Source organism: Eriocheir sinensis, unplaced genomic scaffold (genome assembly GCF_024679095.1).
Source record: "Eriocheir sinensis breed Jianghai 21 unplaced genomic scaffold, ASM2467909v1 Scaffold23, whole genome shotgun sequence".
Classification (NCBI taxonomy): Eukaryota; Metazoa; Arthropoda; class Malacostraca; order Decapoda; family Varunidae; genus Eriocheir; species Eriocheir sinensis.
This window is the reverse complement of record NW_026111532.1, coordinates 870,854-887,348: the sequence shown is the minus strand read 5'-3', so window position 1 is coordinate 887,348 and position 16,495 is coordinate 870,854. Positions and strand designations below refer to the sequence as shown.

General features: G+C 43.2%; 1 protein-coding gene across 2 annotated transcripts in view; it reads right to left on the bottom strand.

Annotated features, from left to right (window-relative positions):
• Positions 1–16,495, bottom strand: part of LOC126990960 (rhodopsin, G0-coupled-like) — a 68,478-nt gene that overhangs the window by 39,333 nt on the left and 12,650 nt on the right. For both annotated transcript variants that reach the window (XM_050849589.1, XM_050849590.1), the window contains exons 2-5: positions 10,802–11,070; positions 9,320–9,502; positions 3,831–3,938; positions 1,932–2,090 (exon numbers count right to left, since the gene is read on the bottom strand). In XM_050849589.1, the coding sequence (XP_050705546.1) occupies positions 1,932–2,090; positions 3,831–3,938; positions 9,320–9,502; positions 10,802–11,003 (652 nt within the window). In that variant the 5' untranslated portion in view covers positions 11,004–11,070. The remainder of the gene's footprint in view (positions 1–1,931; positions 2,091–3,830; positions 3,939–9,319; positions 9,503–10,801; positions 11,071–16,495) is intronic.

The window sequence follows — 16,495 nt, the reverse complement described above, 5'->3', positions numbered from 1 at the left end:
GAGAGAGAGAGAGAGAGAGAGAGAGAGAGAGAGAGAGAGAGAGAGAGAGAGAGAGAGAGAGAGAGAGAGAGAGAGAGAGAGAGAGAGAGAGACCTAAGTGCCCACCCAGCTGTTATTATTACACTGCGTCTTTCTGTCTTTCTCCTCCTTTATTACACTGGGTCTTTCTATATTTCTCCACCTTTCTATTTTTCTCTATCTTTTTTCTATCTTTCTCTACCTTTAATACATTGGACGTTTCTATCTTTCTCTACCTGTATTACACTGGGCCTTTCTATCTTTCTCTTCCTTTCTCAAATCGAACAACAACAAAAACATTCACAAAGCATAAAGAGACACATTAATAACTACATTCCTAACTTCCAATATGACCCAAGTGACCAACCATCCATCAAAAGGTCCCAAATCGAACAACTCAGCCTCTTATATTTACCGACTTCCTACCAAAAACTGTCTCCTGCACCCTAGTTACGAGACTCATTTACAGTTATCGTTAAAATCATTACTTCCTGATGTCTTTTGGCAATAGTTAAGTGTCAGAAACCTGTCAATGCGATGTTCTTTCTCTTACATTTACCGACTTTCAAGCCCCCAAAATATCTCCTGCACCCCAATTACAAGATCCATTTACAGTTATCGTTAAAATCGTTACTTCCTGATGTCTTTTGGCAATAGTTAAGTGTCAGAAACCTGTCAATGCGATGTTCTTTCTCTTATATTAACCGACTTCCTACCCCAAAACTATCTCCTGCACCCTAATTACAAGATCCATTTACAGTTATCGTCAAAACCGTTAATTCCTCATGTTTTCTGGTAATAGTTAAGCGTCAAAAACTGGAAAATACGATGCTCTGAGTACCTATAACAATCTGGCAACGGTACACACGAACACCTGCCCGTCCGTACGTCTTCCCAGGTGCTCCCTTTCCCCTTTTTAGATCCAGTGAAAGGGAGACGGAAGAAGGGAAATCGATGTCGAGATAAATGAATTGGATCGTTAGTGTGATTTAATTAAGGCAGGTAAAAGGGCCCCAGATGTTGTTGTTGCGAGAAGAAATAAATAAGAAAAGAGTGAAAAAGAAAGAATGGGTTGAAGGTAAGGGATGGAAGGGGGCGTTTGTAGGATGAAGAGAGAAAAGAGAAGGAGATAGGAGGAGGAAGGTCAGGTTATATGAAGAATGGGAGAAATGTGAAGAGAAAAGAGGAGTAAGGAGAGTGAAGAAGATAATGGAGGTTGCAGGAAGGATAGAAGAGACAGAAAGTGCGATAGACAGAAGGGCAAACAGATGTAGGAGGAGAGAGAAAAGGAAAGGCTAGGAGGAAGGGAATGGAAGGGACATTAAGAAGGGGAGAGAAAGGAGGAGGAGAGAGAAAGGGAAAGGTTAGGAGGGAGGGAATGGAAGGGACATTAAGAAGGGGAGAGAAAGGAGGAGAGAGAAAGGGAAATGCTAGGAGGGAGGGAATGGAAGGGACATTAAGAAGGGGAGAGAAAGGAGGAGGAGAGAGAAAGGGGATGGAAGAGGAGGAGTTGGGTTAGTGGATGGGAAAGAGAAAAAGACAGACAAGGGTAGAGAGACCGCCAGCGAGCCAGACAGCCTGACATTTAGAGAGAGAGACAAACAAAGACATGGGCTCAGGCAGACAAACATTCTCCCTCTTTATTTACTTTCCGTTCTTTCTTGTTTCCTTGCCCCTCTCCCTTGCATCTTTTTTCCTGTCCTTTCCTCCTTCATTCCTTACCTTCTATTCTTTCTTATCTTCCTTCCTTCCTTTGTTGTTTTTCCTTCCTTTCCTTTCTTCTTTGCAATTTTTACCATCCTTCCTTTCAAATTTACCTCCCTTCTTTCCTTATCTCCCTGTCTCCCTTGCCTTTCCTCCCTTCCTTCATACCTACCATCCTTCCTACTGTCCTCCCTTCCTTCCTTCCTTACCTTGCTCGCTGGATGTCCAGTTTAAAGTGCAGGAGGTTCCGAAGGGCTCCACCTCGTAGGCCCGAGCGAGGCAGAGGAGCGGCAGGAGGGCCCAGAAAAAGGAGTAGAGATACACTCCGAGCAGCACGAACTTCATGTGCTGGCTCGTGATCATCCTGCCTGCGGGTGTAGCGTTAAGGGGGTCATTCGGGTTGGCGGTATTTGGTCTGTTGACATTGAGTTAAGGGGGTTGTTTGCTATAGTGGTTTTTGCTTGTGGGTGGGGCATTAATTAAAGAGGCCATGTGAGGTCATTTGTGGTGGTTGTGTTACCTGTAGCTGTGGTCTTAGTGGGGTCATTTAAGGTGGTGGTGAGATTGGATGTTGAGTGACAGGGTTAAGAATGAGGGTTATGTGGTGGTAGTGAAGGGGGTGGTGATACTGTGGTGGTTGAGCGGTGATGTAGTGAGAGATTGTGTGGGTGTTGTTGGTGCAGATTGTGGTGAGGTGAGAGGATGAGATCAGGTTGCTTTACATAATTATACTCCTTCAATAACATGCCCTTCCCTCTCCCTTATTATTATTATCAAAAACTCAATCAAAGGCCTTCGTTTATATTATATCTACACATTTTGCCTCCCTCTCCCTATCTCTCAACTCCTATCCCTACCATCTTCCTTACATCCACCTTCCCAGATATATTTTTCCTCATGCATTATCATCTGAAAGCCCCCAATTATTTTTTCTACCCTCATCTATACGTACATCTATTACCCTCTTCCCTACCCCCTCTCCCTCTACTTCTGTTTCTTCCCAACCCCTTCTCCCTCTACTTCTGTTTCTTCCCAACCCCTTCTCCCTCTACTTCTGTTTCTTCCCAACCCCTTCTCCCTCTACTTCTGTTTCTTCCCTACCCCCTCTCCCTCTACTTCTGTTTCTTCCCAACCCCTTCTCCCTCTACTTCTGTTTCTTCCCAACCCCTTCTCCCTCTACTTCTGTTTCTTCCCAACCCCTTCTCCCTCTACTTCTGTTTCTTCCCAACCCCTTCTCCCTCTACTTCTGTTTCTTCCCTACCCCCTCTCCCTCTACTTCTGTTTCTTCCCTACCCCCTCTCCCTCTACTTCTGTTTCTTCCCAACCCCTTCTCCCTCTACTTCTGTTTCTTCCCAACCCCTTCTCCCTCTACTTCTGTTTCTTCCCAACCCCTTCTCCCTCTACTTCTGTTTCTTCCCAACCCCTTCTCCCTCTACTTCTGTTTCTTCCCAACCCCTTCTCCCTCTACTTCTGTTTCCACCATTACCCATATTTCCACCTTCCTAGACATTATTCCTCCGCCATTATTTTGGAATCTCTCGCACTATTCTCTAACGTTCCCTAGACGTACATATTTTAGCCCTTCCTCCCTTCACTCCATCCCAGTTCCCACCTTTACTCATATTTCCACATTCCCAGGCACTTTTTTTTCTCTCCCTGTCAATATCACCTGCAAGTCCCTCACCATTATTTGCCTTCATCTATACGCACATTTTTTACTCCCTTCCGTACCTGCCCCCTCCCCCTACACACACCTATCCCCACTATTACCGATATTTTCACATTATTAGATAAAATTTTCCTCCCCATTAGTATTACGTGAAAGTCCCTCAACCATTTCCTGTCCTCACCTAAACGTCCATTTTTTACCCCCTCTCTCTTCTCCCTTATCCCCACCATTACCCTCATTTTCACTTTCCCACGCCTTTTCCTTCCGCCTCTCGCCCTCTATCTGAAAGAAATTTAATTAATTCCTTACCTTCCTCGCCCTACACATTTTCAACATCCCGACAATAACAACCTCGACGTCCAGACCTTTTTCTACCCTACCTCAAGGAAGAAGAAGAACCCCTCATTCACACCGTTACCAAGACTCGTTAGCGACTTACTGTAGGTGTGGGTGCAGGTCTTCAGGTATCTCACGACCGCCAACGCAGCCATGGAGACGATGGTAGCGATCCCGAGGGTGTAGCAGACGAACCCGTACAGTTGGCAGCCTTGCGGGAGAGAGAGAGAGAGAGGGTGAGAGAGAGAGGGTGGGAAGTGTATGATTAGTTTGAGGATTGAAGCGAGAAGAGAGAAATGAGAGGAATGTGGATTTTTTTTTTTTAAAGGGGAAGAGTGGAGGATTAAAAGATTTGTCACTAGATGAGAATGAAGAGGGAGAAGGACTGAAATAAAGAAGAAATTTGTGTTAGAGGTAAACTTAAGAAAATTAATAAATGGTAATGGTGATGGAAAAGAAAAGGAGAAGGAAAAGAAGGAAAAAAATAACTGGGATTAAAAAAAAAGAGAGAAAACACTAGTAGCATCAGCAATAGTAGTAGTAGTAGTAGTAGTAGTAGTAGTAGCTGTAGTAGTAGTTGTAGTAGTAGTAGTAGTAGTAGTAGTAGTAGTAGCTGTAGTAGTAACAACACGAGTAGAAAGAAAAGGAAGAGGATAATAGGGATTGAGAAAGAAAAAAACACTAAAGGAATGGAGCAAAAAAATAAAAGAGAAGGAAATGATTAAAAAAACCCACCACGGTACAAAAAAAATGTGAGAAAAAAACACTAAGAAGAAAAGAGAAAAAATAACGAGGACGACGAGGAGGAGAAGAACAGTGACCAGAAGGAGGAGAAGAAGGAGAAGAAGGAGAAGTGAGGGATATTTTCCTTCATATCTTTACGTGACTTTCTGCCTAATTAAACTCCGTGTACCAACGTGACTAACAGGGGAACGTGTGTGTGTGTGTGTGTGTGTATGTGTGTGTGTGTGTGTGTGTGTGTGTGTGTGTGTGTGTGTGTGTGTGTGTGTGTGCGAAAAGCGAAAATTAAGCATCTGCAATAATAGTATGAGTCTTAGATTTTCACTTCTGGAACCCAATTAATCCAAAGTTATTAGACATTTTAATTACTGGTTTTAAGGTAATTTATTTCTCTTTTATGCTATATATCTACTTATCTATCTATTTATCTATCTATATCTATCTATCTATCCTTCTGTCTATCTCAAATTCATCTTCCAGTACTTCACCATCTTCATTTATAAGCTTATCATCAACCTTCGTATTATCCACAAGCTTAACAACACCACAAGTAATCCCAAGTCTTAAATATCAGTAATAAACAACAAAGAATCCACCTACGAGCTCTTCTAAACCTCTCTTCTAAACTTATTCACTCCTCGCAACTCAAAACAGATTATATTTTTTTCCGATATCTTGGTCTTCCTGTTTACGAGTTACTGAGCCACACCCTGAGGCAGTCGAGTATCATCCGATCTACCGATCATAATATTATCCAAGGGAGGCCGCAAAAAAGCCAGGTAGTGGAGAGAGACGATGAAAAATGAGCAAAAAGAGGAAGGAGGGAAGGGGGGGGGGGGGGCTGTCGCTCCTGTAGGATATTGACGAGAAGAATAGGAGAAAGAGGAGGAGGAAGAGAAGGAAGAGAAGTTGAAGGGAATAAAAGAAGTAGAAAAGGGAAAAAATGTCACCCTCAAAAGAAGAGCAGAAAGAGGAGGAGAAGGAAGAGGAATTGAACGAAAAAGAAGGAGAGGGAGAATTTGTCACACTGAAAGGAAAATGACCAGAGGAAGAGGAGAGAGAGTAGAAGGACGAGGAGGAGGAGGAGGAAGAGTTGAAGGAGAAAAAAAGATTGGAGAATGTCACACTGAAAGGGAATTGATAAGAGGAAATGTTGAAGGAGAAAAAGAAGAAGAGGAAGAATGTCACACCGAAAGGGAGTTGACCAGAGAAAGGGGAGAAAGAGGACGAGGAATACGAGAGGGAGGAAGAGTTGAAGGGAAAAAGAAAGAAGAAACGAAGAACATGTCACACAGAAAGGAAGTTGATCAGAGGAATAGGAGGAAGAGAGGAGGTAGAGGAAGAAGAAAAGCTGAAGGAAAAGAAAAAAGAAGAAGCCCCTATCCACTATCCTAACGCTTATTCCTTCTCTTCCTTCATCATATTATCCAGAAAAGCACCAAAAAATCGAGGTAAGGGAGAGAGACGATGAAAAAATGACCAAAAAAGGAAAGAAAAATAACCTCAAAGGACAGTGAAGAGCAAGAATGACACGTGGGAAGAGAAAAAAAAGTAAGAAGATGAAGAGGAGGAGGAACACGAAGAAGAAGAAGAAGAAGAAGAAGAAGAAGAAGAAGCCTCCAGTAAGTACCCTCAAGTAATTGCATCTACAGCGGGCTTCTTCCTCCTCTTTTCCCTCTTCCTTTAACCTTTTCTCGGCACCTCCTCCTCTTTTTTTCTCCTCTCCAAGCGATTTCTGAGCAAGCTAATATTCATTGGATCGGAACTTTATAAATTGATCACTTCCATATCATTTTAGCTGAAGTATTAGATGTAGTAGTAGTAGTAGTAGTAGTAGTAGTAGTAGTAGTAGTAGTAATGATAGTAGTAGTAGTAGTAGTAGTGGAAGTAGTAGTATCAGTCGTAATAGTTGTTGTCGTTGTTGTTGCTATTGTTGTTGTTGTTGTTGTTGTTGTTATTGTTGTTGTTGCTCTAGTTCTTGTCGTTGCTGCTGTTGCTGTTATTCTTGTTGTTGTTTCGGAAGCAGCATAACGGGTCAATTAAGAGCAACAACATCAACAGCGTCTCATTAAGCGACTCTCATTATAATTTATGGGCAATGGAACAACATGCCGCTAACTACCCCACCCCGACCGGCCAGGCGGATAGACACACAGACGATCGGCCGGAGAGACACACTGAGAGGCACCGAGATTCAGCTAATTGAACTGTTAGCTAGAGAGACAGACAGAGAGACAGACAATGAGCTAACGAGACAGACAGACAGACAGACAGACACACATCCAACCAGCTAGATCTAGAGCAAAACATGCGTACAGAGAGGCAGACAGACAGACAGACGGACAGGAAAGAGCAAAAACAATAACACCCAGAGAGAAAAAGGAAGATAGATAGATAGATAAATGTATAGATAGATCGATAGACAAATAGATAGATAGATAGATAGATAGATAGATAGATAGATAGACAGATAGATAGATAGATAGGAAGATAAGAAAATTGGGAGAAGGGCGAGAAGGAGGAGAATTGAGGCATTTTTTCCTTCATACCTTTATCTGATTTTCTGCCCAATTAAACTCCGCGTACCAACGTGACTAACAGGGGGACGTGTGTGTGTGTGTGTGTGTGTGTGTGTGTGTGTGTGTGTGTGTGTGTGTGTGTGTGTGTGTGTGCGACAAACCCCCCTCCCTAACACACACACAAAAAAACCCTACCCCCCCCACCCACCCACCCCACGCACACACCACACAAGAGGCGGCACCGTGGCCCTGCGTCCCTGCCTCAGCTTAGCGCGCCTCCCCTCTGGAACATGTCTTCACCCGAGGAGCAGCGATGATCCTCGACCCCGCCACGCGCTGGTATTGGGCGGGTCACGACTCTTGTTACTGCTGACCGCACTTGCATGACACTCTCTCTCTCTCTCTTGTCTTTAATATGTTTCGTATAAGTTGTTAGTTTTTTGTCACTAAACATTTCATACATAATTTCCTCGTCGTATTTTTTCTCATAATATTTTTCTACTTGTTTTTTCGTCCCCTTCCTAATTTTTTCTTGACATTTTTCTTCTTCATTCTCTTCTTCTATCCTCTGATCCTCTTCCTCCTCCTCCTCCTCCGTCTCCTCCTCCTCCTCCTCCTCCTCCTCCTCCTCCTTCTTCTATTCATGATCCTCTCTCCTCCCCCTCTTATTTCTTCATCTTCTTAACGTTGACATAATCGGTCATTTACGCGCTTGTTCTTCGCCTAAGTTCTTTAATGTGGTCACGTATTGCTGCCTCACGTGTGTGTGTATGTGTGTGTGTGTGTGTGTGTGTGTGTGTGTGTGTGTGTGTGTGTGTGTGTGTGTGTGTGTGTGTGTGTGTGTGAGTGTGTGCTGTTTTGTTTTCTCTCTTTCTCTTTTTCCGTTTCTAATCTCATTTTTCTGCCCTCCTCTTCCTTCCCATCCCTTCCCTTCCCTTCCCTCGCCTTTTTTCCCTTCCCTTCCTTTCCCTTCCCTTCCTTTTCCCTTCCCTATCCTTTCCTTCCCTTTCATTCCCTTCCCTTCCCTTTCCTTTCCTTTCCTTCCCTTTCCTTCCCTTCCCTTCCCCTCCCCTCCCTTTTCTTCCCTTGCCTCTCCCTTCTATTCCCTTCTCTTCCTTTCCCTTCCCTTCGGTTCCTTTTCCTTCCCTCCCCTTCTTTCCCCTCCCCTCCCTTTCTTTCCCTTCCCTTCCCTTCCCTTCCCCTCCCCTTCCTTTCTTTCCCTTCCCTTCCCATACCTCCCCTTACCATCCCTTCCCCTCCCTACCCCTCCCTTCTCTTCCCCTCCCTTGATCACGACTTCCTCATCGCTGTCTGCCCCGAAGCTCTTGATACCAGACTAACGGAAAGACAAAGGAATAACATCAACATACTAGTACTTGCTTACCAAACACACGTGGCTTGCCGAATATTCTCTTTTATCTCTCTTATGTGAAGCTTGGTCTACCTAACAGATACCCTCCTTGCCATCTCTCACTCCCTACTCCTTCTCTTTCTCTCTCTAGCTCTCTGTTCTCCTCACATGACATAATCATCGCCTTTCCTTTCCTTTCCCTTCCCTTTCCCTTCTTTTTTCCTTTCCCTCCCCTTTCCTTCCCTCTTTTTTTTTTTTCTTCTCCAGTCTCATTTCCTCTCCCCTGCTCTTCCTTCCCCTCCTTCCCCTCCTTCCCTTCCCTTCCTTGTGTTTGTGTTTAGGTGTGTTTGCAGGAGAGAGAGAGAGAGAGACAGAGGGCCAGACATATTCCAACATATTCCAGACAGACATAGCTCTCACTCGATATTTCTTGACTCATCTGAATTCGAAAAAAACGTGTTGCGAGCTTTTGGTTGTTGTTCTTTTTCTGTTGCTCTTCTTCGCTGTTTAGTCTGTCTCCATCCACCAAAAAGAAAACAATGACACAGAGATATTGAAAAGAGAAGAAAACACCGCCAGACAAACAGCGAAAGACACACAAACGCACATACACACACACATACACACAGAGAGAGGGAGCAGCCGAAAAGAAAACAATGAAACAAAAGAAATACGGGAAAGACACAGACGAAGACAGAATGCAGACAGATAAAAGACACTGATGAAAATAACACACACACACACACACACACACACACACACACACACACACACACACACACACACACACACACAGAGAGACAGAGATAGAAAAGAGGAGAAAACACCAAAAGTTAAGCAGCAAACGAGACACGAAGACAAAGAAAGCGAAACAAACAACTAGAGAAATAAGGAAAGACAAAGACAGAGGAAAACAAGATGTAGACAAGTATGATATTAATGAAAATACCACACATACCTCCCACCCACCCACACACTCACCCAAGTTCCCGAAGAGCCAGCGGTGCGTGAAGCTGGATATAGTGGGAGCGGGGTAGCTGAAGACCGCCAGACACAGGTGCATGACGGCCAGGTTGAGCAGGAGCACCTCGGCGGCCGTCAGGTGTCTCAGTCTCCGGCAGAACATGACCATAATGGAGCCGTTGCCCACCAGCGACACAAGGCCTGGAGGGGAGTGAGCGAAGAGATAAGGGATTAAGAGAGGAAATAAATGGGATTGTGTATTAGTGAAGGAGGAATGGACGAGAAGAGTGAGGGAGGAAAGAATGGATGAAGAGAGTGAGGGTGTTTGTACTGTTGAAGAGTGAGAGAAGAAAGAACGAAGAGAATGAGGGAGGAATGAATAGACAAAGAGAGTGAGGAAAGAAAGTAATTGGAATGTTCCTTGTGTTAGATAGATAGTAAAGTGTTATAGGGAGAAATATATCATGTTCAAACTAACCGAGAGTGAAATAGAGAGTGAAAAAGAAGAATCATTGCCCACCAGCAACACGAGGCCAGGAAGGGTGATGGACAAGAAGATTAGGGATTAAGAGAGGAAAGAAATGTGATTGTGAATTGTGTTAGATAGATAGTGGGTGTCTTAGGAAGAAACAGACACCACAGACACCTACATAAAAAAGGACACAGAGAGGGACAAAGAATTACCGAGGCAAAGTAAAATGACAAGCCCCAAGAAACATAGAGGAAGACATAGACAGAAACAGAGATCAACAGGCACACACACAAAGGTTACACAACATATTCAATTACCACCCCCCGAAAACCAGCCACAAACTCAAACCAGACACACAGATGTACCGACAATTAGGAAACGACCAGACTCACAGATCAAGGGTTACTCAAGACACAACTCTCGCAACCAGCCTCAAATTCTATTAGACACATAAACTCACCCACAAAGAGGCGAGGGCCAGACCAGACGCACAAATTAAGGGTTCCACAAAACAGTCCCCTCGCAACTAGCCTCAAGTTCCCAGACACACCCACACCCACACACAAAGAGGAAAGGACGAAACGCACGGACAAAAGGTAATAGTGATAGGAAGGAAAGTAGAGAATTATGGAAGAGGGATAAGAAGAAAAAATGTGAGAGTGAGGAAGAATTTAGGAGAGATAGGGAGGAGGAAAGATAGAAAGTAGTAAAGAATGAGGGGAGGAAAAAAGGAATGAGGATAAGAATTGGATACAGTATAAGCTTCCCTTTTAACCAGTCTTAACTCCTACCAGGTACACAAACTTACCTTTAGTGAAGGAGAAATGACAGTCGCACAAAGGGTTACACAAGTCTGTTCCTCCCACACATCTCCTTTTTTTCTCCTTCTCCTCCACTTCCTCTTCCTCCATCTCTCTTTCCCTCCCACGCTAACTCTCCACTTCTTTGCTTCACTTCAAGTCCATAATGCATAAGTTTCCTCACCCTTAAAAAATAGCAATAAAACTCTGCTAGGCACTCAGACTCACCCACAATGATAAGGAAGCACCCGACGATGTAGTCTTCATACCAAAGCAACCGGGAGTCAAACTTGTCGGCGAAGGTTGCATTGGTGGCGCCCCCGGGATGGTCACTCGCCACCGAGGTCATGGCGGGCGTACCTGGAGGCGGCTGCGTCGTTAGATAAGGTTGCACCGCCGCCACCGCCTCCGCCACTCCGTCTGTCGTCATTGTGGTGTCTCGCTCTCGACCCCGTCGCCGACTTTGTCTCCGCCGCCGCCGCCGTGGGTCTTTCTCTCTGTGGGTTGTTAATTGAATGTTAGATCTTGTCTCTCTCAGTCTCTGTCTTGTGGTGTTGTCTTTTGTGTTTGTGTTAGTGTCGGCATGTCGTGTGTTGAGTGTCGATGTTTCCGTGTGTGTGTTGAGTGTGTTTAATGGAGTTTCCGTGTCCCCTTACGTCAGTGTCCCTCCCCTTCCTGCTCCCTTCCTTTTTTTCCCTCCTCCCTGTTCATTGTTTCCTCCTCTCATCACTTCCCTATCGGTCTATGCCCTGCACTTTCCCTCCCTTCCTTTCCTTTCCTCCCTTTCTTTCAGTTTCCCTCCCCTTCCATACTCCCTCCCGTTCTTTCTCCTCCCTGTTCATTGCTTCCTCCTCTCTCCACTTCCCTATAGTTATCCACCCTGCCCTTTCTCTCCTTTCTTTTCCCTTTCTTGTCTTTCTCTTCTTGACATTTCAAATTCTTATTACCTTCCCCTTCCTTTCCTTTCCTTTTCATTTCCTTTTCTTTCTTTTCTTGCCATTTCAAATCCTTATTACCTTCCCTTTCCCTTTCCTTTCTCCCTCCATTTCCTCTTCATTTTCTTCCCCCTCCTTTCCCTTCTTCTCCTCCTGTCTCTCTTTTATCTCTCCTTGTTTTACTTTCTCTCTCCTTGACTTCCTTTGTTTCCTCTTGTCTCCTTCTATTTCCTCTCTTTCTCCTACGTTTTTTCCTCTGTTTCTCCTTCTCTCTCCTTTCTTCTTCTGGTCTTTCTTTGCCTCACGTTTATTCTCTTGTCTTTTCCTCTTTTTCTCTCCTTTTCTTCCTTGTTTCTCTTTCCCTCACGTTGTCTTCCTTTGTTTCTTTCTATCGCCTCTTATCTCTTCTTGTTTCACGTCCTCAACAAGGCTTTATGTTTATTTCCATTCCGTGTTGCTCTACTTTCTCTCTCTCTCTCCTCCTCCTTCTCTCCCTCTTCCCCATCTCCTTCCTTTTATCTCTACCTCCTCCATTTACTCCTTCCACTTTACTTATGGCCGTTTTATATTCTGTTTCCTTGTCCTTAGTGTTTCTTTGCTTCCTGGCTTTTATGCTGCATTGAATTTTGTCCTTCAGTATATTTTCCTTTCTTCTTTCTTTCTTTCCTTATCTTCTTCCCAATAACTTTCCCTTTTCATTTATTTTGTCCTCTCTTCCTAAATTTATTCGTCCCTTTATGCTTCCCTCTTTTTCGTGCTTCCTTTTCTTTTTTCCTTCTTTCCTTCCTTCGCTCGTTCCTTCGTTCCTTCCTTCCTTCCTTTCCTTCCTTCCTTCCTTCCTTCCTTCTTTTCTTTCTCTTCACAAGCCTCAGGGAATGTTGTGTGTACAGCTCCAGGCAAGGCAATACAATAACCACAATTTCTCATTTAATCCACAGGTACACACACACACACACACACACACACACACACACACACACACACACACACACACACACACACACAGACACACACATACACAAGGCCACTTCAGGATTAATCTCTTTTACATAACGTTGTAAGTCACGTAGGTGTTGTGTAGACTTGGCGATTTACATATGCAATGAGGCTTTCAAAGTTAATCAGGTTTGTCCGTGATTATTCTAAAGTTGGACTGAGAATCTGAGAGGGCTTTTTGTATTTTTTGTTTTAACTTTTGAACTCTACTTTTTTTCCTTTCATAGTTATTTATTCATCGTCCAACTCACCTATTTAGTTTATTTTTTTTATTTTTTTTTAGTCGTCAATCTTTTGTTTCCTTTTTCCCTTTTCCCGTTTCCACTCTCAATCTTCGACCTCAGCCATATCCTCTTTTTTTAATCCCTCTCTATCTCCCTAATTTACCATTATAAACCATCAAATAGCCCTCTTTCTCCACCCTTCCCTTCTCTTACATCATGCATTATTTTCCTTATTTTCCATCATCCGTATACCTCACTTATCGTTCAAACTGTTCTTTTACTTTCATCCCCTTTAAATTCGTTCATCAGTCACAATTTCCATATATTTTTGCAGTGGACAAGGTTAGTGAGTGCGAGGTTAGCGCTGCCGGAACAACCACCACCACTAAGGACAGAGGCGTGGTGGAGAGCCGAAAATAAGTCTACGGTACCGGCCTGCCCGAGTTCACTAGAAAAGTTCCCTTCTCTGGGCACAATTCTTCTACACTTGCTCGTTCCCTAGTCGCTGCCAATTCCCTCTGGTGAGTACCCGACGAACTATCTCTTTCTTCGGCACAGGATAAGGAAAGATAGATAGATAGAGAGATAGAGAGAGATAGACAGACAGATCATTATTATTTATTGAGTTTATTGACAAAATCTTTGGAAATATAAAGTACATATATGAAAGAAAATACTATGAGATACTACATAAAGAAAACGATGACATGATAAACTCACAATCAAAAGGGAGATAGATGGATAGATTGATAGATAGAAAGATAGATAAATAGAGAGTAAAAGAGAGAGAGAAAGAGGACCTATCTAGTATCTACCTGTCTTTGAGCTTGTATAGGTAACTTTTTTTTATGAATCAGGTCAAATTTTCCTCCTGGGTGATACGAGTTTGCGGCGGGTCATGAATATTGCCGAGAAAACTTTTGCCGGTATCTCCCTGCAGCGGCGATACTGAGGGAAGTAAATAAACAGAGTAGGAAAGGGACAAAGGGGAAGGAAGAATGGAAGGAAGGAAGGAAGGAAGGAAGGAAGGAAGGGAGAAGGGCAGTAAGAAAGGAAGGGAACGAGGAAGCAAGGAAGGAAGGCAGGGAAAGAAGGGTTATAGAGACGGTAAAAGAAAGAAAAAAAGTGGAGATAAGGAAAAGAAAATTAAAAGGTAGAGAGAGAGAACTGTTTTTCAACCCATCGTATGTCAGCTTTAAAGGATGTGTTTGTGTGTGTACGTGTGTGTTTGGGTGGGATAGGTATGTGTGTGGTGGGGTGCGTGTGGGGGGGTGCGTTGGTGGCATCTCATCCCTATTCTTCTGGGTGAGTGGCTATGAATAGAAATTTTGACCTAAGCGGATTAAAATGAACTCCTCCTCCTCCTCCTCCTCCTCCTCCTCCTCTCCCTATATCTCCTTCTCCTCATTATCCTCCTCCTCATTTTATTCACGCACCAACACCTTGAAACCTCTTGTCTCACTCACGTCACGTTCTGTAGACTATTTTTATCCTCAAGGTGTTAGTAGTCTTGCAACACTTTCTCCCTCTCTCTCCTTTGACCCTACACGCTCTGCCTCCATATTAGTGTTTCTTAGTGTTTCTTCTTCCTTAGTTCCTTCCTGCCTTCCTTCCTTAGTTATTTAGTTTTTTCCTTTGTTCCTTCCTTCTTCACTTCCCTTAATTTTCCATAGTGTTCCTCTTTCCTTCATTTCTCTCTTCGTTCCTTCCTTCCTTCCTTCCTTCCTTCCTTCCTTCCTTCCTTCCTCCCTCCCTTGCTTCCGTCGTTCCTTCCTTTCTTCCTTCCTTCCTTCCTTCCTTCCTTCCTTCCTCCATCGTATGTGCATCTGACCTAAGGAGAGAGTGACAACTACACCAAGTCGTGCATTTCTTATGGGGAAAACTTCCACGACGGTTCCCTGATAATGTCACACGCTTTCCAAGAACACCTTGTGAGGAGAGTGGTGAGCTTGAGCAGACCTTTCTATTATCAAGGCCGAGTGAATTTTTACGGCAGAATATGAGGTAAAATGGGAACAAATGCGTCGTAACAGTTTATAGCATCCATTATTTTAGATTTCGCTCAGCCTTCGTTGATATCGTGCATAAGGAAGGTGACTATTTTCTCTTGGGAATCTTAAAAGAAGGAGTATGGTTGTAGTCTAAAACGTATGCTATTTATCGGAAGCCGTGATCATTCTCTTTAGTTTTCCTTCAGTTTCCATTTATTTTGTTCATGAGAAGACGGACTATGTTTTTTATTTTGGTTGGTCCTTAAAAAAAGTGCCGTTTGGAAATTATTTATTGTTTATTATTTACAAGTTGCCTTTTTTTTTAGATTTTCCTTTTGTTTATGTAAGTTTTATTATTTATTGTTTATTATTTACAAGTTGCCTTTTTTTTAGATTTTCCTTTTGTTTATGTAAGTTTTATTACTCTCACCTTCACAAAATAGTTCTCTTTTTAAAGGTCGTTATTACATCGTGCCGCGCTGATAAGGGAAGGCGCCGCGAGGATGCAGCTGATAAAGGCTTCCAAAGTTTTTGTGTGCAGTATCGGCGAAGTACCTCAGGGGTTTTCTATTCCTGCTGCCCCTTCTCTTTCTCCCCCGCTTCCTGCTTTTTTGTTTCTCCTCGTCTTCGTCCTCTTCTTCCCTCTTTTCTTTCTTCTACTTTTTCCCTTTTCCTCCTTCTCCTGTTTTTCTGCTTCTCTTCCTCCTCGTCTTCGTCCTCTTTTTCTTTTTCTTTCTTCTATTTTTTCCCTTTTCCTCCTTCTCCTGTTTTTCTGCTTCTTTTCCTCCTCGTCGGTACGTAATGAATGGCCAACAACTTTCTGCAGTAAGTAAAGAAAAGGATCTTGGAATCACTATATCAAGCGATTTAAAGCCCGGTCAGCATTGTTCAGAGGTAGTTAAAACTGCAAACAAATTGGTTGGCTTCATCGGACGAGTCTTTAATAATAAATCGGAAAAAGTAATATTAAAACTGTATAATTCGTTGGTTCGACCCCGTCTAGAGTACTGTGTACAGTTTTGGTCTCCCTACTACAGAAAAGACATAGAAAAGTTGAAACGGGTCCAACGAAGAGTAACAAAGATGATTCCTAGGTTGAGAAATTTGTCATATGAACAAAGGCTTAAAGAAGTAAATTTATTCAGCCTATCAAAACGAAGAATGCGAGGCGATCTAATAGAAGTGTTTAAAATGTTTAAAGGATTCAGTGATATTAATGCGGAAGATTACTTTACAATTGATCGATCAAATAGAACAAGAAGAAATCACAATTTGAAGATAAGTGGTAATAGATTCTCGTCGCACGAAGCTAAGCACTTCTTCTTCAATCGAGTTGTTAATGTTTGGAACTCTCTACCTTGTGATGTCGTTGATAGTACAACAGTTACGGCCTTCAAGAATAGATTAGACAAGTGTTTTGAATCCAACCAGCAACTTAGATATTACTCATTGTCGTAATAACGTTAAGTTCTTTCGAATACTGGTGTCCTTGTCCGCTTTTATCGCCCGGTTAGTGGTAGCAGTAATGGTAGTTCTTTCCTCTTTCCTACATAAATTCCATGCAGTTTTTCCATGCTGCATGGTTCTTTTTCCTTTCCTGCCAGCTTTGGCTGGAGGGCTGGGGAGGAGCCTTCGCCTTTGCTGTCCTTCATCTTCCACCTTTGATTAGATAGTTAGTGTAGCTTGTCACAAACAACCTCGTAAGGACCAGCAGGTCTGCTGTTGTTTGTTCTTCCTTTGTGTTCCTTTGTGTTCCTTTGTGTTCGTCTTCGTCCT